The sequence below is a fragment of the Ailuropoda melanoleuca genome, chromosome 7 (assembly GCF_002007445.2).
Source record: "Ailuropoda melanoleuca isolate Jingjing chromosome 7, ASM200744v2, whole genome shotgun sequence".
In the NCBI taxonomy this organism is placed as follows: Eukaryota; Metazoa; Chordata; class Mammalia; order Carnivora; family Ursidae; genus Ailuropoda; species Ailuropoda melanoleuca.
Window position 1 is genome coordinate 58634471 of NC_048224.1, and position 26214 is coordinate 58660684.

Sequence of the window (26214 nt, forward strand, 5' to 3'; positions counted from 1 at the left end):
CAGGCTTGCATATTTGGGGGTCAGCTCTAAAATCGCAGACTGCTGGGGCTGGTGCTGGGTGAGCCAGATGGCCCGCCGGCCTGGAGGCTGCACAGCAGGGCCCCACTCCCGCAGGGAGGCCCCTGGCCCTGGTCTACGGAGCGGAGCGGAGACAGCGAGATCCAGTGAGGAATCATTACAGAGCTCAGGAGGGGTGAGGGAGCAGGCAGGGCTGCGGGAGAGCGTTATCACATCTCTATAAATTGTGTCTGACTCCGGGCAGGAGGCAAGGCACAGTGGCGACAGGGCCCCTGTCCCGTCCCCCCGGGAGCTCCCGGCCCCGCCACTCTCTCCAAAGTAGCAAGTCTACGTCTGTCCATCAGTGAGAGGCAGTGCGGCAGTGCGTGCGGTAGGGAAAGTGGATTCTGGGGCTACCTCGGGCAAATCGCTCAGCCTCCTCGTGCCTAGAACTGAGGGTGCTTCTGGCTTCCCCGCCAGCGCACGACGGCCACTGAGAAACTGGGCCTGTCCAAGGCGTTGGACGCCCCGAGTCTCTTCCCACGGTCTGCTCCATAGAGGCCAGGGCGACTGGGGGCTTCTCAGCCTGGCTTTGCTCTCCTCCTGGAGCTGGATTTCCTTGCGGTGTCTCGATCCCTTTGGATTTGCTCCAAAGGGGATTTGACAAGCCCAGCCTTTTCAGTATTTGCCAGCTCCTCTCCTTCCACCGCTGAGCGGAGAGGCTCCTGGGTGCGGGTGCGCTGGTTTCTCTTTTCAAAGCTTTGTTCCCTTGGGAATCAGGTCCCCTCCCCGAACAGGCTCAAGCTGGGGAGCCCTCCCCCAGGCTTGGCCCAGCCCCCTGGCTGGGGGCTGCCTAAGGGTGGTGGGGGTTGCAGGAGGAATTCTGGGGGCACTGACCACCTTGTCCCAGGGGGAGAGTGGGCTGCAGCAAGAGCCCCGAAATCACACTGAGGTTTGTTTCTGAGTCTGGTGTTTCTACTAACTGGCTGTGGGACGTGCTGGGCTGTGAAATGGGGACTGTGAGCCCTACTTCCCTGGGGGCCTTGCAGGATGTAACAAAAGATCCTGGTGAGAGTCCTGGGGCCTCTGGAGTAGGGAGCAAGGGGGAGGTTAGATCAGGCAAGGCTTGTAAGCCCTGCTCCGGGGGTGGGTTTCCCTAGACGTCCACAGAAACCATAGGCATCGTGAGCCTGGGAGGGACACAGCCAGATCCAGCCTCTAGAGAATGTTCTTGAGCTGCAATGTAAAGGATTGCTTGGAGAGAGTGAGGCTGGAGGCAGGAAGGCTCTGGAGGAGGTCACTGCCTCCAGTGAGAAGGGAAACGATGGAGGCCTGGACCAGGAGAGTAAGAAGTGGGCAGCAACAACCTTCCAGCCGAGGTGGGGCACTGGGACGCGCTTGGGGTGGTGGGAGAGGCTGGGACGGAGCAAATAGCAGTCCTAGAGCACACCTCTGCATGGGGCTGGGCCAGAGGCCCAGGCATGGCCGGACATGCAGGATGGGCCAGTGTAAGTGGTAGGATGCAGCCCCCAGGGCCCCCAAGGAGGACTTTCTGTTCCAGCAGCAGCACGGTGTCAGAAGTGCCCATCATAGCCTGACTCGATGGTACTTCCTGTCCTCTGCACATGGTCCCTGCCCACCTCGGGGGCTTTCCATGGGAGTGGGCCCTGGCCGCGCCTGGCCAGTCACTCTACCCCTGTGCACAGCTTTCCCAGGTGGCAGAGGTGGTAAGAGGCTCGGCCAGACGGGAAGCCCGCCGTGGAGGCTGGCCAGGCTCCCGGGGCCACAGCCTCATCTGCCACATTGCCTGCCACGTGGAGAGGTTGGTAGAGCGGTCGAGTGGATGACAGCATTGGTCATTGGGGCTGACCAAAGCCATGGTTCTGCCCAAGCTGTGCGTCCCTAGTGAAGTGACTTAGCGTCTCTGGGCCTTGGGTTCTTCAGTGATGATATTAACATCTACCTCGTAGGACGACTACCCAGCTGGCCGACGGGGGGGTGGTCCAGGCATGCTGCGCGCCAGTCCTCCCGCCCCCCCCACCCCCGGGCAGCCCGGATGGGTGCTTGAGTGCTTGTTTCCTGCTTCAGCCGTAGCATGGCATCAGGGCCGAATGGCCTCGGGGCACCCTGGCTCCCTGACTACCACCTCCGTCTGGGTTATTCCCGACCAGAGACCAGATCCACCGTTTCTGCGAAGCAATGGCAATGGCCGAGGTGGTCCTTCGGGGCGCTCCCAGGCTGGCCCTGGCCAGTGGGGCCCTCTGCCGGCCTGGGTCCTCGGAGAGCAGCCCTCCTCTTATTATCGTCGTTGTTGTTGTTCACCGCCACTTGCTGTACTTGGCCGCGCATCCCGCAGGAGCCTACCCTGGGAGCGGCACCGGCCCAGCGTGTCTGCAAGGTAGCAATGTCGGCATCCCCGGGAATTGCTGGGAGCGCAGATTCTCAGACCCCCTCCAGACCTTCTGCTTGAACAGGCTCCCCGGGTAATTCCTGTGTTTGGTGAAGTTGGAGACACACTATTCTAGAAAACATGCTGTTCACCAAAACAGAGAACCGACTCCACCTGCAGAAAGCTTCGCAGGTGCCTGTCTCCTCCGAGCCACTTAGGTGTTCAGCTGATCTGTATTACATTTTAATACGCTAAAGGAATTTTTAAATAAAATGCATGTATGCTGGCTCTAAAAGAAAAATCAAACCACCCATTCATCTGTGTTCCACAGAGTAAAAGCCACGGGCATCCCCGCGGTGACCCACCCCCGGCACTCGGCCCCTGCTAGTCATCTGCGCGCCGGCCGCCCTGGCGTCTTCCGGGGCCTTCTCTGTGGGTCCTCCTCCCTTGCCCTGTAGTGGCAGATTTGATCTGCCCCCGCGTCAGCACCCATCTTCTCATCCATTCAACAGGCCCTGCACTAGTAAGCCGGTGTGCAGGTCATCCTGGGTTTCTGTTTGTGCTGGACAATGTTATTGATTTCTTCACTGGTGTGATCCCAGCAGGAAAGGCTCTCGTGGTGGAAGGGGCCTGAGGGGGGTGTGCACTTGTGAATAGAACGAGACAGCAGGGCATGGGCAGCTCTCAATGGATTGTAGCATGGGTACAGCAGCAGGCATCCCAGATTCGGGGGAAGATGCCCCATGGGCCAGACAGAGCAGTCAGGGAGGGCTTCCTGGAGGTGGAACTTGAGCTAAGCCCTCAAGGAGGAGTATGGAGTGGGGAGGAGCAGGCATGCAGGAGAGATGGGGCATTTCTGCCATCACCGGGATGCAGGACACCTGTCTGTTGACTTGGGCTGATAATCAGTGACTCACAGAAGATACCCTGACTTTCTCCAGCAAGCCACTCCCTGTGAGGGTGCGGGGAACCAGATGGCCAATTCCTGGTGGTCTCATAGGCTTTGAGCCTCAAATCTGTTGTGATTGAAGTCCACTCTCCCATGCATCACCCTCTTTCTTCCTCTGGTCTCTCTGCCCAGGCTCGAAAAGGCTCCCCGCCGTCCTGGTGCTGCGAGAGCTTTGCTGCAGACAAGGGAGGGACCCGCGGCCAAGCCCCCACTCCTGCCCCATGGCCCTGCCTCAACTCCAGAGCGCCAGCCGGCTTTGCCTCCGTCCGTGCTTCCTGCCCGTGGTTATTTTGCCAGACTGCTGGGAGCAGGAACGGGGGCTGCTCGGAGCACAAGAGTGTGTGTCCCCGGGCATAGGAGGAGGCTGGGAAGCATCATTAGTGTGCCCCTGACACCTGGGGGGGCCTCACCTCGCAGTGTCTGAATGTCATATTTACTCCCTGTTTTCCCAATTCTTCCATTTGCTGTTGACAAATGCACTTACTGGTTACCTTCGAGAAGCTTCATTTTCAGATTCCAAGGCAAGCACCTCGTCCAGACACACTTTCTCTTGCAGGGCAGCCCCCCCAACACACACACACACTGCTCCCAGAGCCCAGCAGACACCACTGGCTCAGGGAAGGACCCACACTTAGGGCCAGGACCGTGTGTCTCCCCTGGAAACATTGCAAAATCAGGAATGGCTTTGAGAGGGCTAATTCCGGGGTATGATGATTCAATTTTGGTTCGAAGGAGGACAGTGATAAAGTCTAATGTTTCGCAGAAAAACAGCAACTTTTTGTAACATTGTTAAATTGCGAGCTTCTGGTATTTACCTGTGTTTAGAGTTTGTTTGGTTAAAACAATCATTATACAGAAAGCTCCTGGCTCAGTGCGAACCCATTTACAAAATTAAAAATATAGTCAACTTTAATTTTACCTTCACGGAACTTCCCACACGAGACTTTCCTCTAATTACTAAACAGATTTCTATTTCTAAAAGAAAATGTTTGGTTGACGACGCAACGTCTTACATAATCACTTTTATGGTGGATTTTATCGCCACGGGCTGTCTTGTTTTTCCCTGAGCGCCCTCTTTTCTCTGGAAGAATCCCCACGGTTGGCCATGAGACCTGGGGGCAAGAGGGGGGAGTGGGGGCAGGTGGGTAGGGATCTGGCGGCTGCAGACCCCGCCGGATGCTCCGAACAGGCACAATGGTTAGAACCCCACAGCTCAGCCCAACCCTCAAAGCAGGCTCCTCCCAGCGGCGAGCGGAGACGTATTACTGAGCTGCTCTGCGCCCTGGTGTCCGGGTCCATAGAAACGGGATGGCTGTACCCCTCTTGCAGGTTGGTGGTGAGGATTCGTCATCAGCCGGTCGGAGCATGACCGAGGGAGCCCAGTGCTAGCTTCTGGGGTCTCTGAGCACAGTGGACAGCAGGTCCTGGTGCATTGACACCCATCCATGGTGGATCTCAGGTTCCCCGTCGTCATGTGCAGCTGGGGGTCTGTACCCTGCGTCCATCCCGTCCCAGCTGAGGGCAGAGCCCAGACCCTGCTGCAGCCCAGAGGGCCCTGCCTGCCACAGACTCTGCTGACCCCCACCTCCTCACCGGCCTGTCAGCCCCACTGTGCATGTCGACTCACTTCCCACTCTGGAACACGCCCAGAACCTTCCACCCTGGGGGTCCTCCTGCCTACTCCCCTCTCTGCCTGGACGATCTCTCCTGGCTGGCGCAGGTCTCGGCATCCACGGCGTGCCTCAGGATCGCGTCCCTGACCCCACATCACCTCCCCGGAGGTCATCCCCATGACACACACTCTCGGACCCCTTGTTCCACTGGCTCTGTGCGTCTTCCCGACTGGTCTCCCTCTGCACACAGGACGGGGAGCCTCTGGAGGAGGCCACCTGTTGATGCTGTTCACCTGTGAGCCGAGCACCCGGCACGGTGCTGGCACAGAGATGGGAGCTCTCGGTAGATACTTGTCCGACAGCCGGAAGCCTTTGTGCCATTCTGAGGCCCAACCTCGTCTGCCAGGGGCTGGAGCAGCTTCTGTCCGGCCTTTCCCTGGACTGAGACACCCCAGCATTAGAGCCACAAATGACATCTCTTTTTCCCATCAGGAGCGCCCCTCCAATGGCTCAGAACCTCCTCAGGGAGGGAGGGGCTCAGAGTGTTCCAGAAACAGAAGTAAGCCAGCGTGGCAGGAGCACGGCCAGCTGCGAAGCCGTTCGGGGGGTCAGCGGGGTCTGCTCCGGGAGCCGCCTTGCATTCTCCAGCTGCAGGAATGTGGTGGCGGGGGCAGTGCTGAGGCTGGCCTCCGGGGTTAATGCTACCATTCTTCATTGACAACAACTACTGGTTTAAAAAAAAAAAAGAAAATCACTTAATCTGCAAGACGTGCTCTTTCAACAACACGCCTACACTCACTGAAAAATGGCTGAGCCCAGTTTTCTTACAAAGGGAAGTTGATATAAAACAAATTGCTTCAGGCAGGGTCTTTGCTGAAGCCCGGGCCACCAAAGACTGCTTAGGGTGGCAGAGTTGCTCCCACAAGTTTCTAACGGCGCCACTGAATTAGCTGCGTGGCAGAGCCTCGCGGAGGGGGCCGGGGCGGGTCTGCGGTCCGTGCCCGCGGTCCGTGCCCAGTGCCCGCCTGGCTGGCTGTCGAGCGCCGAGAACTGCGTCAGAGGAACGAAGAAATGGGGGAGGGGTGCCGGGTGGAGGGTTGACAGCTGCCCTCGGAGGCCTCTGCCCCCAGGACAGCAGATGCGCGGGCAGGTGGGGCCTCCTGGGGGCCCTCCTGGCTTGTACTTGGAGAGAACTTGAGGTGACCCCCAGGGAGGAGCGAAAAGCCTGGAATGTGGCCGGGAGCCAGAGGGGGTGCCACTCCCTCCCTTCCCCGAGGGTGTGTATCCAGCCCCCTGGGTTGACCGTCTTGGATGAACAGCGATTTCCAGAGGGAAATCTCCATCAGGTTCGTTGAACAGGTGATTAGACCAGGTCACGTTCGAAGTCCCTTCCCAACCGAAGGGGGAAAGTGGGGGACTCTTAGATTCCAAGCATCGTTATTCAGATGTTCTGATGCTCTGAGCTGTGTGGCGCTCAGCTTCTGGGAGTCCACCATTCCACCACCTCGGCTGGACCTCCCCTCCCAGGCTCTGGTAGCCCTCTGGCTGTCCACCCGCCCACCCGCCCTCTGACTCCCCACCCCACTGGAGACCCTGCCTGGAGCCCCAGGGCAGAAGGGTGGCCTGCCTTAAATGAGCTGCACTGACCCCAAAGGCAGGGATCCAAGGGTCTCTGTGGTAGGTGCCAGGTCCCCTGGAGGGCATCTGAACCCCGAGGGGAGTGCCCAGATGGGGGCGGTGGCAGCCCACAGCCCACCCCCAGCCGCTGGACCGTCCAGCCAGTCCCTCTGGGACCGCCGAGTTGCTCGACTCACCTGTGCCTGGGCTCATCTGTTGTACACACACACACACACACACACACACACACGTATTTATTCAGGGACAGCAGAGACCTGCAAGTCAAGACATGCGAGGGACTGCAAAACCAGAGGTACGAACTGCAACTCCATGTACATATATATTCCCGAATATACCCATTTTGCTAGTAAAATAACCGGCTCTCGTATTTCTAAGGTTCACGATATATACCCACACCTGCACGCGCACAGCCCCGGGATGAGGAGGGGGCACTGCTTGATGGCTGCAGGGCAAGGCTGGCCCAGGCCCCCCATCGGCTCCGGGCTGTCCTGGCTGCAGCAGGGATCTCCGGGCAGCCGGTGTGTGTGGGGTCGCCTGAGGCGGTGACACAGGAAAGAGTCCTGGGAGTTGGACAGGTGCGGCCGCAGCCCAGCCGTTCACTCCACCGCCCCCCTTCCCTGGGTAACCCCACCTGTGAATAAGGATGAGGACTCCTGTCTTCCTAACTCACGGGGCTGCTCTCGGGGTAGACGCGGTATCTGAAGATTCGTCCTAAACAGCAGGGAGCTGTCAAGACACAGGTGGTGTTCTGGGTAGCCACGGAATCCATCCTGGGGAGAGAGCTGACAGTCTGGCTCACTCCCTCCCTCGCTCCCTCCAGTCCAGCAGCCAGGTCCAAGGGCCCTAACGTGCCGGGTTGAGGAGAGCCCATCTCCGTGCATGCAGCGTCCAACGGCGCCCGTGGAAACTGCGGTGACCCTGTGAACCGCTAGGACGCGTGTGTGTTTGGTTTGTTGTTTTCAAAAACCTGATGTGGATTTCTCTTCCGCTTTTACCCTCCTGTGGGGATAGGGGAGGGGAATATCAGGCACAGGGTTGTCCTACAGAACGTGCCTCGCACCCCCTCCACTCACTCTGCAGGGCCTGGGGCCAGGATGTTGGGGTCCCCCGTGGGGAGAGCCCCTGAAGGGCCGCTGCTCTCTCTACCTGGGCTTCCCCCAAAACAAGCCAGATTCCACCCGATCCCATGAACAGAATCCTTCCCCCAGGACTCCTCAGCCCGTGCTCAGGTTGGGCTGCTGGAGACCCAGACCCAATGAGAAAATAGGAATCTTCCAGCAATAGATCCAAAGGGCGTGCCCTGGCCAGGAGCCGGGCTGCGGCCCTGCCCTCCGGGACTTGGGAGTCAAGAAGAGGAGATGGTACCCAGGCTGCTCTTTATTTCCTCTTAATTTCGGAAAGATCTTTGCTGTACAGAAGATTGTAGGTTGGTGTATTGTCCCTACTTTACACCCGCCGCCCGCTGTCTCCTGGCGCCCACTGCTCTCACCGCGATGTCCGAGCGACTCTCCCGTTTTGTCGCTCGTGGGCCTTTGTCTCTCCCTTCGATTTTCAAGTCGTTGCTGGTTCTAGACAATTTGCTCAGAACGGGTCCTGCACGCTCCTGGAGTTTCTGGTGCGTGGGGTGTTTGGGATCTAAGTTTCAGCCGCTGTTTCTTCTCTTCGGCCCTCTGTCCACGTGCCTCCCCGTGGGGAAGTGGGTCCCGCGGGCGCCGGGCACCCCCGCACCTCCCAAAGCCCTGCCCCCTCGCTCAGGGTTTGTCTCTCTGTGGTTTCATTTTGGCGGTTCCTCCCCACATCTCCAAGCCCACTTCTTCCACGGCATCTAACCTGACGTCAATCCCATCCGGCGTATTTGTCATAGGAACCGGAGCCTTTTTTTAAACTCTAGAAATTTGGTTTGCTTCTTTCTAACGTCGTCTGTGTTTCTACCTGACGCGCCCAATTTCTCCTCCCGCGTTCGGGCCACGGGGGTGACAATTGTCAGAACTATTTCACTGTCCTTGCCCCCTAAGCCTGTCATCTGTGCCATTTCCAGGTTAGCTCCGACGGATTGACTCCTCTCCTCCTTATGGGTCGTACTGTGCCGGTGACTTTCCACGGGATGCCGCATGTGGCGGATTTCACCCTACGCCTCTCTGCCGTCTTTGTTCTGGGACGTGGCTGTTACTTGGAAGCAGTCTGATTCTCTCAGCTCGAGCTTTTACGCTTCGTTGGGCAGGACCAGAGCAGGACTCAGTGCAGCCCTTCTGAGTTAGGAACTTCTGCTCTGACAGCGGGGACAGGAACCATTCCTGGACCCGTGTGAGCGTTGAGTAGTGTTCTCTAGAATCCTCTCCAATGGTTCTCTCTCTGACCTCAGGTAGACTCGGTGCACATCCCAAAGTGAGGATGAACGATCTAGAAAGCATTTCAGGAAGGAAAGGGCACCAGACTGCAACTGATAGCCAGGGATTTCAATGAGCAGAACTGAAAGGGAGTTCAAGGCCCATGGAACGGCACCAGCAGCGTCCTAGAGGTAAGACCATGCAGCGTGTGGTTGGGAGGCCTAGGGAGCGAGCCTCTTAGCCAGACAAGTTTCAGAAGCATGGCAGGGACAGCAAATGCCGCGGTGAGGAAGTGAATCAGGGACAAGCTCAGAGGGTCAGGAGCACCCAGATGTTTGGGCCTAGACCAGGAGAGTCATGCGCATGCCTGAGTTCTGGGGGGGGGGGGTACTTGGCTGGAGTGCTGGGGGTGCCTGCAAAGGAGAACCATGGCTCTGAATGTGCAAACACGAGACACGACAGGAAAATAAACACAGCGTGGTCCACGTGTGGGGCCTTGTCTTGTTAAAAAATCATCCAAATCATACCTGTTAGTAGAGACTCTCAGAAATGCCCCAGCGCTCTGGACCCGGCCTCACCTCATATGTCTGCATTCACCTCTTTAGCGCTTCCCGAGCTCCCTGAGCTGGGTGCTGAGACGGGCCGGTCCCCAGAGCTCACGGCCTGAGAGGAGAGAAGTCACGGGCTTCTGAACAGAGATATGAAGAGAGGAGGTCAATGTGGGCTCCGTCGAGGCTGCTGTCACCCCCAGACCACAGGCAGCATTTAAAGTTCTGGGTCAAGTGTGCGCATCTGGCCTGACAGTCCTGCTCCCTGGTCCCAGTCATTGCCACGCTTGGCACACTGCCGGCACTCAATGGATGCTTGAGGATAGGAAGAAGGAGGGAGGGGGAGAGGAAGGAGGGAGGGGGCTGGAGACATCTGTTTTAAAGATGAGGGGCCAAGGCCTATGGTCACCCTGACACGAAGGCAAAGAGTCTGAACTCGCACCGAGTCTTTCTGACTCCCGGGCACACCAGGACTGGGAGGGAGAGGCCAGCACCAACTGGCATGAGTGCAGGCTGCCTGGAGGAGGAGGCATTGGAGCTGGGCCGCAGGTGGCGGCGGTGAGGGTTCCTTGAGAGAACAGATGTAATCAGCCGTGGCAGCTCAGATGATGCGGAGGGCGGCCTGGGCTAGGAGACCGCAAAGGGCATGATTGAGGCGGCCGATTCGGGGCTGCTGAGCTCCTCAGGAGCCAAGGGACAGGATTTGAGGGAGGTTGGCTGTAAGGGAGGAAATCAAGCTGAGACAGGGGTCTCCCCTGGACCACAGAGCAGGGCCTCGCCACAATGGGGATGTCGCCCCTGCTTTCTGCCCTTGGGCAGGTTGCATCCCTGCAGAACGGAGACAGTCCCCCGGAGCTCCTAGACCAGGGAGGGCCATGCAGTGAACCTCCTGGGGCCCCCCGGCTTGGGGGGGCGCCTCCAGTGCAGCCCGGGCCCTTGGGGGGACCTCCAGCGTGGCAGACGACACTGGGCATCCACAGGTGTCTGCGTTCCCAACCCATTGCCCCGCCCCCCGGGGCCCCTCACGTACTTGGCTTGGGGTGGGGCTGGGCAATGGGCTGCCCAGATGGTCCTGACAGTGCCAGCCTGTCGCTCCCCTGGGGGCCTCGTTAAAGCCCAGGCTCCCAGCGTTCCTGACCAGTGCGTCTGGGTGGGACCCTGAATCTGGTTTCACCAGCTTCCCAGGCGACGCTGGGGGTGCTCTGAGTGAGAAGTCACAGGCCCTGGGAAGCAGGCTCCGGCGCTGATTGTCTGCAAGGCTGCCAGGTTGGTGGCCGAGGAGGGCAGAGGCAGGCCTGGGGGCAGAGAGGTTGGTTTTCTGTTCTACAAGAGCTGGGCCCTCTGTGACGGGGAGCTGGCTCCCGACCACCCCCTACCCTGCCTCCTCCCGGAAGCCTGCCTGACCCCTGCTCTGACCCTCTGCCCTGAACTGCTTGCAAACACTCACCACCCCCACAGGGGACAGAGGGCCGAGCGCCCCCGGGCCCTCCCCAGGCCCTGGGAGTGGCACCCAGCCAGCTGCCCGTGGTTGACGAGGTCCGTGTCAAATCCTGAGAGATGCCAGGGGCAGCCAGCCTTTCTGAAAAAGCCCCCCACGCCCTGGCCAGGCCCCAGTTCTGCCTCTCACTGGCTGTGCGACCCTGGGGCAAGTGACACCATCTCCGTGAGCCCCGGTTTTCTCATCTGTGAAGCCCAAGGATGATGAGGAGGAGGCTTGGATGGGGTGAAGTGTGCGTTCCGCCCACAGCACCACGGATGCAGGAACCCCGGGCTTTCCCAGGGCACACAGCCAGAACAAGGAGCAGGAGCGGATATGGCCAGGGTCTCCTCAGTCTCTCCCCTCCTTGTCCTTACGCAGGAGCCCCTCTGTAGCTGGTTTGATCTTCTCCCCCGAAACTCACCTACGGCTCCAAAGTCTCCCCTCCCCCTTTCCCTCCCCCGGTGTTCAGCTCCCAAGGGCGCTGCTTTGGCTGGTGACTCACTCCACAGGCATATATGGGGCTCTTGCTGTTTGCCAGGCCTGTGCGTCGAGATGAGGCCGATGGTGTAGCCCTCACTGAGCCCACAGTCAGTCAGGACGACTGGGAAGAAGCAGCTCGTGACACAGAAGATGGGCCAGGCCCGCAGAAGAGGGAGCAAAGGCTCCCCGCAGAAGGCGGGACCTGAACACTGTCCCAAAGGACCAGAAAGTCTTAGCCACCTGGGAGGCAGTGAGCAGTGGCCCCAGGGGTGTCCCAAGCCTTGGGACCGTAGGGCAGGGCCAGACCTGAGACCAGCATACGTAGCCATCCTGTAGTGGAGGTGGGGGCCCGGGCTGGCCCGGCGGAGTGTGGGTACACATGGCACTGGCAGAATGCGGGCACCCCATCCTAAACGAGGGATGGAGAGGGGTGAGGGGCGGGGAAGGGGCCAGAGCCAAGAGCCGCAGGCGCAGGGAGCTGTGTGAGATGCTGCGCCCACCCTGGCAGAGCAGGAGACCCAGTGGGCCCCCGGCAGGTCCGAGGCACTTGAACAGGTGCTTGGAGGACAGACCAGGACACCCGGGGACTGGGCCCTGCCCTCCTCGGAGCCCCGGCTGCTGGGGACCAGACTGAGCCTCTACGGTGCAGCGGGAGGGCAGGGCGAGAACCGAGCCGGGGCCTCTCGCAGGATCCCTGCACGTCTGCTTTCTGAAAGGTGACCGAAGCATCCAGGTCCTCTCTCGACCCAAACCCACGGGTGCTGCTCCAGCGGCCCCGCACACACAGGGGTCTTCAACAGTCGGGGCCAGTCTCAGACACAGACTAGATAACACACGTGTCAAAGAAGCAAACAGGCAAAGAAGTGGGTGTGGTTAACCCACCTGGATGCCTTAGCGATCACCGGTCTCCAGGTCCACACATCACTGTCCGCGGTGGCCGGCATGGTGTGGGCACAGACCTCCAGCAGAAAGGCCCACCCCCCTTGGACCCACTGTCAGGCCTTGCCCTGATGCCTGCCTCCTTGCTCTGGGTAGCTGTGCAGCCCAGGGGTGCGGAGCCCAGCCCTGTACTAGCTGGTGGGCCTGGAATCCCCTGGGTTGGGTGCATCCCGGCTGAGCAACCCCGAGCCCTGTTTGTTCCGCTCCACCAGGCTGAGGCCACGAGGGCTCTACTGAACGTCATTAGCGTTTCGTCAAACTCAGGGTGCTGAGCCGCAGGGATGGGCAACGCCTGGATGGGCACAGCCTAGCTGTGCTTCCTCCTCGTGTCCAGACCCAGACGCACCGTGCTCTCCGTGCCTCAGTGTCCCTGTCTTTGCATGGGGACACTCACGGGGCCTGGGGTGAGAGTGCCCATGAGGGTTAAGTGACATCAGGGGTATAGCCTTCAGCTCAGCACTGGGACATGGTGCGTGTTTGATAAACAGAAGCTCCGACCGCGCCAACAGACGCCGGCTCACACTCCGTTCGTCCTGTGCACCCCCAACCTCTGACCTTGGCCCGGGAGAAGCGCTCCGTCCTTAGAAGAGAAAGCTGAAGACAGAAAAAGAAATTTACGTCAAGCATCAGAAAAGGTTTTGCAAACCCAGCTTCTGCCCACTGTCACTCTTACAGGAGAGAAAAAGGCAGCCCACCTGCAGCAGAGCTGGGGCTCGCCCTTCCCACCTGCCCCGGAGACATGGGGGGCAGGCAGGTCCAGGAGGTGAGGGCCACGTGGTGAGACCCCTCTCCTTCCTCCCCAACCTCAGGGCCTGGTCACTGGGAGCTTGCCAACTGGACCCCAACCCCATTCCAACCCCTCCTATTTCGGAGCCCTCACTGTATCCTTGCTCTGTGCTGACCCCTAGTGACAGAAGGGCGGCGGAAACGTGGCAAACCGGAGTCTTGCCTTCATGGGGCTTGTAGTCCGATGGGACAAGGAGGAGAACGCGCCCCTGTCCCGTCCCTCCCACCTTTAGGCAAGCAGTGGGGGGCAGCCAGGAAGAGGGAAAAGACAAGACACCAGCTTTGGGGTGGACCCCCAAGCTCACCCCCTGCTGCCCCCCCGAACCACGTGACCCCTTGTGCACTTCTCTGGCTCTGTTTCCTTGTCTGTAAAACGGGTGATGATAAACCCGCTCAGACTGTGCCAGGGATTAGAGATGTTGGTGAGGAATCTCACGCCCCGCCAGGCTCAGAGGGCGCTCGGGACAGGATCGCGGGCTTCCTACTAACGTGGGGTACTAGGGAGCCACCTGGGATGTGGGAAGGAGGCAGTGACCTGTCCAGACCGGCTGAGGAACCCCAGCAGGGAAGCTGGGCAGGAGGGTGGGGTGGGAACCCCTGGGCAGCCTCTGTGCTGTGCTGGAGTCGCTTGGGCACGAACTGTGAGCGTCTGAAACATACGTACGTCTTTTGGACCACGGGGCGTCAGACAGGAGAGGTCTGGGGGCCGTTGGGGCCCCAGGGCCAGACACTGCCGAGCTCAACATCTGACAATGGGCGCCTTGCCTCGTTCTCCTCCCACGCCCCACCCCCACCTCGGGGCCCAAGAAGGCAGTTCAGTGTCACTGGCCTGTGCCCAGCCCTCGTTCTACGGCAGATGTCCAGGGTGACTCTGGGTCAGACTCCTTCTCCGGGGGGCCCAGCCACCTGTCTGCACAGAGAGGCGACAGCAGCACGCTCCCAGCCTTCCACACCACCGAGCCTGGTCCCCACAAAGCCAGAGCCGGGGGAGCCAGGCTTACGTGACCCCACGCCTCCGTGCTCCCCGAGTATCCGCTCTTCTGGACAAGCAGGACAGTGCGCTGAGGCGGGGCCCCTGGGGCCGGCTGCAACAGTGACAGCTCAGACTTGAACTAATTCTGGAGCAGGCCCTGGGGGCAATGAACAGCATGGTGGCCTGCCTCATAAAAGGGCCCCACAGGCTGGCCCTTCCACTGGCATGCTTGGGTGCTGCCCACCGCCCCCAAAGGACCGGGAGGACCCAGGTGGCTTTGGCGTGGCTCCATGACAGAGGCCAGGAGGGGCTTCCTCCTGCCGCTCTCTGCCTTCCCAAAGGTTGCTGAGGAAGGGGACAGCGACTGCCTGGGGACCATGCCAGAGGGGACAGGAAGGCCACCCAGCTTGAGGTGCCCCTCTTCCCCAGTCCAGGTGGGGCAGGCAGGGCTGCTCCCTCCAGTTTCCTGGCCATGGCCCAGGCCCCACAGCCACCCAGGGCCTAGGGTCTGCAGAGTCCTCTCCCCACAGTGCACGGCCTCCCCTTTGCAGCTTCAGCCACATCCGCATAGGCCTGGAAGGGACACAAGACCAGATGTCCCTGCCTGCTCGGTGGGTTGCTTGCCTTTGCCAACCTCGGTTTATCCCTGGACTATGTGGGTGGGGTCATCTTGCAAAGAGATCTTTGGCTCCCTGCTTCCCACGTGGCCTGGGGTGGGGGTGGGGGGCACCCTCCAGGGGGGAGGCAAGGGGAGAAAGGAGCTGGACAGGCCACCGCTGCTGCCACCACTGGCATGCTCCTGGCCTTTCCTGGGTCTGTCCTGTAATTTCCAGTCCATTCTTCGAGCGCTCCCAGTCCCCCACACTCACTCATCACAGTTCCCCTGAGCATTGAGCACCTACTGTGTGCGCTGGGCTGGGTAGCGGGAACAGAGCTGGAAACCCCAGGCCAGACCCCGCTCTCCCAGCGCTGACCCCTGGGTGGGGGCTCTTCAGTGGGGGTCTGGGGAGAACGTCTGGAAGTCTGTGAACCCCAGAAATGGCCAGCGTCTTATGCTGTTCCTGGCGGTTCCTCAAGGAGCCCGGTCCCAGGGCATCCCCGGGTTCCTGAACACCAGCTCCCCAGCCGTGCCTGGCAGCACCGGGCATCCCCCCCACCCCCGCCTTGGACATTCTCTGGCCTCCACGTGGTGGCGGGCACAGGCCTGGCTCGCTGGGCCCCTCACCAGGTGGGCCTGCGGTTCAGGGAGCTTGGAGAGGAGATCCCCAGGGGCTGCTGGGAACCACCCCTCCAGGCCGCCAGGCCCCCGCGCCGCCAGCCTGGCCCAGCCCAGCCAGGCTCTGGAGAGTATCTCTGAGACCAGCCACAGTGCTGCTGAGCACGTCCTTGTCTATTTATTACCAAACACTGGGATCTGGGAGCCCGCGGAGCGTGAAATTAGGAACAAATGTGGAGGAGGTCTAGACAGGAACTCCGCGGCCGTTCTCCCTCGCGGACCACGGGGCCCTTGGGCTTCCAGGTAGCAGGAGAGCTTTTGTAACCAGACAGATGTGTTTGTGGAGGAAAAGGCGGGCTGGCTCTCCATAAGCCCTTGACGAGACAGCGGGATGGGGAAAGGCCTGCGGGGAAGCGGGACCCTCCGCCTGGCTCCCCCAGCCTCGGTTTCCCCATCTGGAAGGGAGTGGCGCCATCATCGCTTGGTTGGAAGGGCTGCTTGTTAAACAAGCAGATTCCAAGGCCCCCTGTGGACCCAGGGAGGCCTGGGCATCTGTGTGTGTCCCAGGTGCCCCCAAGGTCTGGTGCCTGGCGGGTTTGGAAGTCGCTGGTCGAGAGGAGCCAGAGGCCCGGCCGGGGCGCAAGGACACCGGGCTTGGCTTCTCCTTGGCTCCTGAAGGAGCACCGGGCATCTCAGGTGAACGCAGCGGACAGAAGCCTTCCTGAGGTGCTGCTGCATGCCCTGCGCCCTGCAAGGCTCGGGGCTGGGGTGGTGGGGAGGGCGGTGCAAGAGGAACAGAGGAAAATAGGAGCCTGAAACTTGGTGCGGGACGTGTGGTCCAGGTGGCAGCCCCGCGGGGGTCTTTGCCAGAGGAAGGTGGTGGTGGGGAGGGGGCTCCGTGGGTCCATGGGGGGGAGGCAGGTGGAGGCTGGCGTCTGGCTCTGTCGCCAGGTGTTTCCTGCTCCCCGCCTCCGACACCACCCCGTTTGGTCTTCCTGCGCGGGAGGGAGACAACCGGAGCTCATAAAGCCGCTGACTCCCCCCGCCCCGCCCGCCCACAGGGGGACTGGCTGCCCGGCCTCCTCCGCACAGACTCTAGGGGAGGGGCTGGGGGTGCACAGTCGGGTCCCATCTCACAGCCTGTCCCTGTAAAAACCGAGGGTGGGGACAGGGAAGCAAAGCCGTTTATAAAGCTTTAAAACCGTTTATGGTCCCAGGGGGCAGATTAACAATTCAGCACAATCCCGGCCAAACCATCTTGGCTGGCAGGGCGGTGGAGACTTTAGGGAGAGCCGAGGAGGGACCTCCACCAGGCTGTCACTGGGTCTGCCAGCACCTCTCTGCTTCCCAGCCTTTGCTTTGCTGTCCCTCCTCCCACAGCCGTCCCCTTCCTTCCTCCTCCAGCCCAGCCAGGCCCTCCTTCCAGGGAGCCCCCTGGGGTCCCCCCAGTGCAGGGCCACCTGTCTCCAGCCCTGCCCCCCAAAGCCCTCCATTGGTCTCTTGGGCACTCAGCATAGCCATGCTCGGGACACAAGTGTCCAGGGGCCACTGGGTCAGTCCGGTTTCCTCCAGGCTCCCAGGGAAGCGTGCACCCAGCGTGTCTGCAGCTCTCTGCCCACCCTGGGGGACGTCATCTTAACCTGTTGCCAGGACCTGTGGCTGGTGCTGTCTTACTTGGTGCTTCTCAGATTCTGTCCTGCATCTCAGTCACCCCAGCCCCGAGCAGGCTGGGCTGGTTAAAGGTACAAACCTCGATGTTTCACTGTAGGAACTGCTGTCTAAACCCTGCCATACCCCTATTACAGGATAAGGAAACTGAGGCCCAGAGAGAGGTCTCTGACCCAGGGTGATCAGCAATTGTACGGCAGGACTTTCCTCACCTGCTGCCCTTCTTGGGCAGGACGAGGGCCCCTCAAGTCTCGTCACCGCAGTGTCAGGCTGGGCTGTCCCCAGGCACAGGAAGGAGGTCTGAAAGGCAACGGTCCAGCATGGGTGGCAGGTGTGAGCGTCGGAGAACCAGGCGTCTGGCTGCTCTTCTTCCGTTAACTCACTGTGTGAGGTCATGGGTGAGCCACGCCTGCTCCCCACACTGGCCTCAGCCTCTCTGTCCCCACCCTCCACTGCTAAGTGGAGGAGGGGGACATCCCAGCACCGGCATTTCCAGGATAGAGAAGTTCAGGAAGACTTCCTGGAAGAGGTGACATGCTGTGGGCCCTGATGGTAGTGTGGGCCCTGGAAAGGCAGGGGGAAGGGCATCCTGGGGGTGCGCGCGGCCAGGGCAGAGGGGTGGCAGTAGGGTGGGGCCGAGGGAGGCCGTGTTACTCGGAGGGGCTGTTCGGAGTTAACTGTGGACTGATGTCAGGCTGGGGCGTCAGCAGAGCTGCCAGCGGCGTGCGCGTCTGCTGGCAGGGCCTGGCCCCGGGACTGGCGCCTGCCGCGGGTGTCGCTGCCCCTCGGCATGCGTGTATCTGCAGAGCGAGGCTGAGACGCTCCAGCTGGACGTGGCCCGGGTGTCGGAGCCGTGGCTGCTGACAGCCCTGGGCGCCTGGCCTGCGCCGGCACCCTTCCCATCACGCCACCAGGCTGCCTGCCGCTGGAGGGGCCCCGACAGCCAGGCCGAGCAAGGGGCTTCCTGGATCTCAGATGCCGGAGAAGGGCCCTGTGGCCACCACAGCCACTCCCCAGCGTCCTCCGGACCTGACGGAGGAGCTAGGGCCAGGGAGGGACACATATACTCACAATAGCAGTGTGGGCACGGTATATCGGCTGGCGGGAACCTTCACGTCCTCGTCACCATACCCGGGAGAGAACTGAGGCACGGAGCAAGCCCCATCTTGCAACTAGCTGGTGGGAGAGCCAGGCTGGCTCTAGGGGGTCTGCTGGGTGCTGGGAGCTGGGCGATGAACTGCCCAGCCGAGTTTAATCCCTGCACGACCTCTCTTGACTTCTGTCGAGCTGACTAAGTTCCCTCACTGATGACTACGAACATACTTACCTTTGGGGTTTAAAAGGCAGAAACTCAGGCAAGGTGACACATTCACAGCATGAGTCACTCTGCGGATCCGGGGAGGGAGAGGCACTCCCGCCAGTCAGGACCGCAGCCTGGCCCTCTGGGCACCGGCGTCCTTCCGCTCCCGCCGCCCGCCTGGGACCAGCTCCTCGGGCTGTCCATACACGTGGCTAAGAGCAGCCGTGTCTCTGCCTCGGGGCAGGTGACCAGCGGGGACTGGCCAGTGCGGGGTCCCAGACTCGTTTCTGGGGAGAGAGGGAAGGACTGGCTCAGCCTGGGACACCCGTCCACCCTGACCCCAGCAAGCCAAGGCCAGAGGGCTGGGAGCCAGGGTACAAGTGCACTGCCCAGGGCCAGGCTCAGAGAGGAGAGCAAGGGCTGGTTAGCGCCCTGAAACCCACGGGCTGCAGGGCTTTCCGGTGGGAGCAACTGAGGCTCAGCTCAGCCCCAAGATGTTGAAGATATGGCAGGTCTGACCTCGACCCTGACCCCAAAACCATGAGTGCCGGGACCTCTGCCGGCCTTGGTTTGCTCATCTTCAAACATGGGACCCACCACACCGGCGGGGTCTACCCGGGGCTCCTGCCTGACAAGCGCTGGGCAGGACCGTGGGGGAGGCTGATGCCTTCTGGGCCTGGGAGGCCCTGGATTCCAGGTGGTGGGCCGTGGGGCCTGTATGGCTTCAGGCCGCGATGGGGCCTGTTTGCCAGAATGGTGTGCATGGACCAGCCCACGCTGATGGTGCGCTGGGGTTTGGCTGGGTCACCGGTAATGGCCCTGCTTTTCTCTGAACCTAACTCCTCGAGGGTCTGCAAAGTCAGGATCCCAGTGCCTGCTCTGCCCCTCCCACAGCTGCCTGGGGTCCATTCCCCTGCCGCTTTCTGGCCACTTCAGGGCAAGGCTGAGGTGGGCTGCCGTATCCTGTCAGCCCCACAGGAGGGCAGGGTGTGGGGGAGTCGGGCCAGCAGCTGTCTGCTTTGCTTTGCCTCACCTCAACGAAAAGCATGAAATGCATCTGGACAGCAGGCCTGGCCCCTGCCCAGCATCCCCCCGCCAGCCGCCTCGCCTGCACACCCAGCTCCCTGGATCCGGCCCCAGGTCGGCCTGCACCCTTGGCAGGGCCAGCGGGCCAGCTGGCCTCAGCTGCCCCCGGGGGCCGGGGCGGGTGGGAGCTGCCCGGCAGGGTGCCCAGGAATGTGGGGGTCCCCGGGGCTCCTGCTTTGTCTGTCTGTGTGGCCTGTGCTGTGTCTTCCTGACTCGGGCCCTGTCTGCATCTGCCTGTCTGCACCTCTGTCTGAATTTGGAGCTGTCTGTGAGTCTGTGTCTCGCTGTCTCATCACTTTGGGTCTGTCCAGACCTGCCATGCTGTCTGTCTATCTGTCTGCCCCGAGTCTGGGTTCCCACCCCAGCCTTGCCTCCGAAGCAGAGTGTTGCCTGGGAAAGACTGTCCATGTCAGTACGTGGCCACGCTCCGCGCCGTCTGTAGACACGGTGCTGGCCTTCATGCCCAGCCCGGCCCCTCCCTCCCCATGCACTAGCTGCTCAGATCTTGAGCCTCCGAATGAAAATCCCATGTCAATTCTCACACATTCCTGGAAGGGGAAAAATGGGCCCAGATTCCAGCAAGTCTTTGGCAAGGTTTATCAAAAACTTTAGAAACGTGCACACCATAAAACTCCTCATTGCGCATTCCTGTAACCGTACAAAGTAGGAGATAATGTAAGTACTCCCCCATAGAGCCTGACTGAGTAAGCTCGGCTTACCCGCACTGTGGAGCACGACGAAGCCCGGAAAAGAAGCCAGGCTCTGCAGGGGTCCCTGGGCATGTTCCGTGTGGCCAGGGCACATGTGTCCCATGCAGTGATAGACAGCCTGGTGAGACGGGGAAGGGGCAGAAAGTAGATACAGAATGCCATTTTAGCTTAAGAGAAGGAAGGAAGTACATACTTCTTATATTTTTAGAAAGGAGCAATTGGAAGATATACCTAGAACTAAGTAAAATTATTTATTCCCTCTGGGGCAGAGCAGGGACGAGGCGGGAAGGGAGACCTCTCTGCATGCCCCTGGTTGTAAGCTTCTGACTTTGGAACCAAATGTTTTCTACCATTAAAAGGCAAAATTAAGTCAATTAAAAAGAAAAAGAAGGTAAGAACTAACTAGAATAAATGAGTCTGGGTATCGAGTTGGTGGGAAAACCATCCTAAGAATTATATCAAGTGACCTTGAGACGGTCTCTTTACTGTCCACCCCTGAGGGGTAAGAACAAAAAAGAATATCGAATAAGTATCATGTTCCATTCAGTAGATGTGTTAGTAAAATTATGGGTAATGTTATTTTTAAATTATTATATATAATAGGGAAAAACAAATAAGGAGTAAAGTCAATATAAACTCATGTTTTATTCTTCTCTTCCTTAAAAAAAAAAAAAGTATTCCCTGGCTCTGGTGTCTGAAAAAGCCTAGAACCAATGAAAACCCTAGCACCTCAGGGCTCAAACTATGTTCTCTACCAACCACCTCCCACGAGCAGACCCAGGCTGTCAGAGACGAACAGTCGGTCCCAAGGTCAAGATGAGCTGGGACTTTTTGTATCTAAAAGCAAAATATTTTCAGGGATCAGTGGGGGTCCCATCAAAATGACACAGGAGTGAACATGGAGGGGGCCCTAAACCCACTGTCCCGATGGGATCATTTGAACATCAAAAAGTACATCAAATATATAGAAATCAGTGAGAGCACAGTGATCTTAGGAAACCACCACACACCTCTTGGGGAGCCAGCGTGTTCTGAATATTGATAAAGAACTGAGCATCCGGGGGCACCTGGGTGGCTCAGTCGGTTGGGCATCTGCCTTCGGCTCAGGTCATGACCCTAGAGTCCTGGGATCGAGCCCTGTGTCGGGCTCCCTGCTCAGCGGGGAGTCTGCTTCTCCCTCTGCCGCTCCCCCTGCCTGTGCACTTGCTCAAGCTCTTAAATAAATAAATAAATAAAATCTTAAAAAAAAAAAAAAACTCAGCATGCGGACCTTTCCCCTGCAAACTGTATTTTAGGATAACCGTGTAGGTATTAGGGAAAGTTCTTTAGAGAAGAACCAGAGTTGATAAATGCAGAAGAGAAGACAGTGTGTGAAAAGTCACTCTTTGCAGCCCCTAATGAGATAATGGATCGAGGTAACCATCCCCGGAAGCTGCTAGATCAATGAGGTGGAGGGCCAGTAAGGAACTTTCCAGTGCAGGAACTGGGCTGACAGCAGCCGACCCCACCCGTTATTCTCGACGTGACAACGAGAGGGACACAGTCTCTGCCCCTGAAAGTGATGGGACAGGAAGCCATTTTAGAGGACGAAGCAGTGAGAGAGGAGCGTGCCCAGCGCCACTCGAGGAGACCCAGCCAGCTCTGGTACATGGAAAATTCTGTCAGAGAAATGACCCAGTTTCTTCTATAAACAACCTGGGGTGGGGAGTGGGCGAGGAGAGTGCAGGGAACTGAAATGTTCTGGAGTCAAAAGAGCCAAACGCAACTGGATCCTGATTTGAACAAACCAACTGTAAAAAGACATTTTGGAGCGGATGGAAGGAAGCTGAACACAGACTGGGTATTTTTTTTAAAGTCTTCATCTGTCAGATTTTGCACGAAACTGATATGCTCTGGGATTTCCTTTAATAGCCTCAGTTGCCTCCACGCCTTGCCCCTGCAAAAGAGGGATGGCGAATTGGAGCCGGGTATGCTGGAGCCAGCGACTCCTGGCTCGTGGGAGACGCTTGCTAGCCATCCAGGAACTTCGCAAGCCGGCTGTCAAACCTGTGTAACTGGAGCCAGGCCATAGTGAGAACGGGCATCCGCGACGGCTACAAGGCCGGGCGCTTTGATTCTAGAACGGGTTTATCGGCGCCCGGCTGGACGGACGGCACAGCTAACAGCACAGCCCATGACGCACGTTCGTTCTGCTTGTGTCTGTGTGATTTGCGCCGTGATGGAGCGTTTACAAAAGGACCTGTCCTTTGGCCTAGAAACCCCACTTCTAAGAATTTATCCGCAAAGAGTCGTTGAAGCAGGCCGTGGCTTGGATGACTCCGATCGCTTAGCTACGAGAACAATTCCTGAAAAACACCCACTTCGAGTATTTCCTTTGAATGTAAACAACCTAAATATCAAAAAAGGGTTGGTTTTTTCAGTCGTGCACGACGAGAGTGCTGGAAAGCGGCTGTTCGACGCCGCGGGGTACTCAACGTCCCTGAGCAGCGCACGTAACAAGGTGACGATGGCAGAGCGCCGCGTATGTGTTTTACCCCGACTAAACATTTTAAAGAAAACAGATCGGTTATGTCATATGATGGAATATGCCTAGAAATCATGTCGCAGAAGAAAATGTAATGATATGGAAAAATAAGGATGATCTCGTTCGGTTACAAAACCATATGTTCAGCTTGACTGTGTTTGGGTGAATTTAAAAATGCGTGAGCTCGCAAGAGCCAGGCTGGAAGGGCGCCATTCCCAGAGCGCGTGCTACGCTGAGCGCTGAAGCATGTGCTCACGAGCTCTTCTCCGAGCCCCGCGAGCAGCAGCGCCCCCAGATGTGAAAGCCAGGCCCCCGGGGAGGGAGGGCAGAGCCGGCCTGGGTCTCCTCCTGCCCCTGCCTCCTGCGCGCATGCCCCGGGGTGTTTGAGCTCCCCTTTCCGCCAGTTTCCTCAACTTTCCAAACTGGCCGGGGTTGCTTTTGCCGTGAGGAAGCAAGGGTGCAGTAAGGCTGGTGGCGTGTGTTGCAGGCTGTTGATGGAGAAGGGGGCGGATGACAGCCGGGACAGTGGTCATCACTGGGGGCATCTTGGCGACTGTGATTCTGCTCTGCATCATTGCTGTCCTGTGCTACTGCCGGCTCCAGGTACTCCCGGGGCGCGGAGGGGGGTGCGAGGGGGAGCCCCCCGACCCGCGAGGGCTGGGGCCCGGGAAGAGGGGAAGGGTCGGGTCCTGCGGGCTCACCTCACCCAGGGCTTCCCGGACTCCCTGCAAGGGGAGGCCACTGAGGCTCAGGGAGGCTGAGGGACTTAGCAAGAGGCACACAGCTGCCAAGCTGGAAAGCAGGGGTGAGCGCCTGGGCTGTGCTACTCGCCCCACCCCGCCCCTGCGCTCTCCCTTCCCTGCCACACCGTAGGGCCCTCCACGTCTCCCCGAAGGGAGGGGAAGCCATAAGGGCAGGGCAAGGCAGCACCGCCCAGTGCCCGTCTTCAGGCTGCCTGACCCTTCTGTGCCTCAGTTTCCCCACCTGCAAAATGGCGATGATTCTCACGCCTGCCTCCGGCTGCGGTGGGGACGAAACCAGCCCGTGCCTCCCTGCAGCGCTCAGAGGGGGCCTGGCCCGAGCGTGCTCCCCCTAGTGTGGCCACCGTGCGCGTGGGGGGTGGGCGGGAGCCGGGGGTCACCAGCCTTCTGCCTGCAGTATTACTGCTGCAAGAAGGACGAGTCGGAGGAGGACGAGGAGGAGCCTGACTTCGCCGTGCACTCGCACCTGCCCCCGCTGCCCTGCGGCCGCAACCTCGTGCTGCCCAACGGGCCGGCGCTCTACCCGGCCGCCTCCACCTCCTTCAGCCAGAAGACCCCACAGGCCCGCGCCCTCTGCCGCAGCTGCTCCCACTACGAGCCCCCCGCCTTCTTCCTGCAGGAGCCCGAGGACGAGGGCGTGCGCAACGGCGGGGAGCGCGTGGCCTACCAGAGCATCGGCCAGGAGGACACGGAGCTGCCGCCCGCGAGCTTTGCAGGCCTGCAGGCGCTCAACCCCAACCGCCTGTCGGCCATGCGGGAGGCCTTCTCCCGGAGCCGCAGCATCAGCACCGACGTCTGAGCGGCCCCACCTGCCCGCCGGGTCCCCGGACCATGCTGGGCTCCCCGGCATGCATCGGCCTGGCCCTGGGCCCGAACCAGGGCTCGGCCCAGCCCTCCTCGCCTCCCGGTCACCACGGGGGCCCGCGGGGGAGCTCCGCGGCTCACGGCAGGGGTAAGGCCCCGTGAGCACACGCGTGGCCGCCAGGGTTAGGGGCTGTGGGGCCGGAAGGCAGGCAGGCACAGGCGAGCGGTGGTTCCCGGGTGTCAGGCTGCAGGACAAGGCGGAGACACCAGGCTCCTGACGCTGAAGATACCCTTCAGTGAAGCCGCCGCGGAGCGTGCCCCCCTCCCCAGCCCCGGGAACGTGGCCATCCCTGGCTGCGAGACCTGACCCTGTCCCCCGCTCCCTGGGGCTCCGCCTTCCCACCTGTTCGAGGAAGAGGAGGTGACCGCAACGTCACTGGCCCAGTAGCAAGTGCAGACCAAGTATTCTGTCCCGGAACGGGGGCCGCTGCCTCCCCCACCCTGCCCCCCCCACAGCCCTGGCTTCCAGTGCCGGGCCGCTGAGACAACTCTCTGGGCTGGCCTGCCTGCAGGTGCCCTGGAAGAGTTTCAGGGGCGGCTGGGCCCTCGCCACTCACAGCCCCAACTGGCTTTTTGGTGAAAGAGGGAGGCACCAAGGGAAGAAGAGGCCACGTGCCAACCCCCTGCCTCTGGAGCGTCCACACGACGATACGCGCCCCATTCCACAGCCCCGGTGCGGTAGGGTAGACGAGCGAGGATGGGGACCTAAAAGACCCACTGTCTCCCCGTGAGGCCTGGGACAGGCCCTCCTACCCGCTGGGCCTCAGCCTCCGGGAGCCCTTCAAGCTCTGGTCCGCAGGGGAGACACCCCGAGCTCTCCCACCCAACCCCTGTGTCTCAGGAGGGTCGGGGAGCAAGGCCCATGATCCTGATCTCACTCCATGGCGGAACGCAACTGAGCCCACTCTCCAGCAAGCTCCCAGCAGGGCCAGGGTCTCCCTGGGAGCCCAGCCTCCAACTCCCTCCCTCTGGCTGGGGAAGTGATGCCCAGTGGCCACCCCAGGGAAATGTCCCAACCCCAGGGTCCCGGGCACGGGCAACGCTGCCCCTCCACCCAGCCGGGGGCAGCATTTCCTCCTCTGCAGCAGGGCCCCAGAGCCCCCTGCCCTCTCGGGGCCCACCGTGGAGCCCCCAGGGTAGGGGAGCCTCTGCCTGCCAGGGAGGCAGACCAAGCTCCTCAGCCACGCCATCTTCCTAAAAGACAAACAGATCTTTGAGGACCCCAAGCCGCGGGCAGCCTGTGCCCGCCTCTTGCCGAAAGCCCCGAGGAGTGGAGTCATCTGGATGGGAGCAGAGTTAGGGAAGACTTAACTATTTTTAGCGTTCTGGATTATTTCTCCTTCTTCCTTTCTCCTTCTGCCTCAGTTCGGACACGCTAATGGAATCCATCCCCAACTTTCCCCGCAGCCCAAGCTCCCTTCCTTTGTGGAACCCCATGAGTTCGTTTTGTGCATTTACTTGGGGGGTGGGTTGGGGTGGGGGGGCGAGCCCCGGGAGGTGGCGGTTCTGTGCCGGGTTCCTCTTTCCTTCTCTGGTCTCTATTCTCTGTATAGATTCATAGATCCACTTGAAATGAGATAAGCCCCCTTCCGTGTGAGCTCATACAGCTGCACTGCGGGGACCTGCGGGGAGCTGGTGCTCCCTGAGAAAAGCGAACGCCAATAAAACTCATCTCCGGCATCACCACGCCGCCACCGCCGCCACTGCTGCCACTACCGCCTTCGGTCAGCCTGGGATTCCAGGCCAGCCCAGACCCCTCCCCGGCACTGTCTGGGCGGGGGCCACGTCCAGCCCCGTGCCAGGCAGAGTCTGCCTGTCCTCTCCCATCTGGGGGATCCGCCACAGCACGGCGCATCTCAGGGTGTTTCCCAGGGTGGTCGTGTCTGTCTGCCAAGGCTGGGAGCCACTGGCCTAAACTCTGAGCTCCTGGAGAGTGGGGTGGAGGTGACGGGCTGAGTCACCTGGG

The 26214-nt window shown here is 60.2% G+C and overlaps 1 protein-coding gene across 1 annotated transcript in view; it reads left to right on the top strand.

The window, feature by feature from the left end:
- The window catches only part of FAM163B (family with sequence similarity 163 member B), a 28191-nt gene extending 2265 nt beyond the window's left edge, over positions 1 to 25926 (top strand). Inside the window, exons 2-3 of the mRNA XM_002920698.3 lie at positions 23111 to 23226; positions 23782 to 25926. Of these exons, the coding sequence (XP_002920744.2) occupies positions 23134 to 23226; positions 23782 to 24183 (495 nt within the window). The 5' untranslated portion in view covers positions 23111 to 23133 and the 3' untranslated portion in view covers positions 24184 to 25926. The remainder of the gene's footprint in view (positions 1 to 23110; positions 23227 to 23781) is intronic.
- The last annotated feature ends 288 nt before the right edge of the window (positions 25927 to 26214 follow it).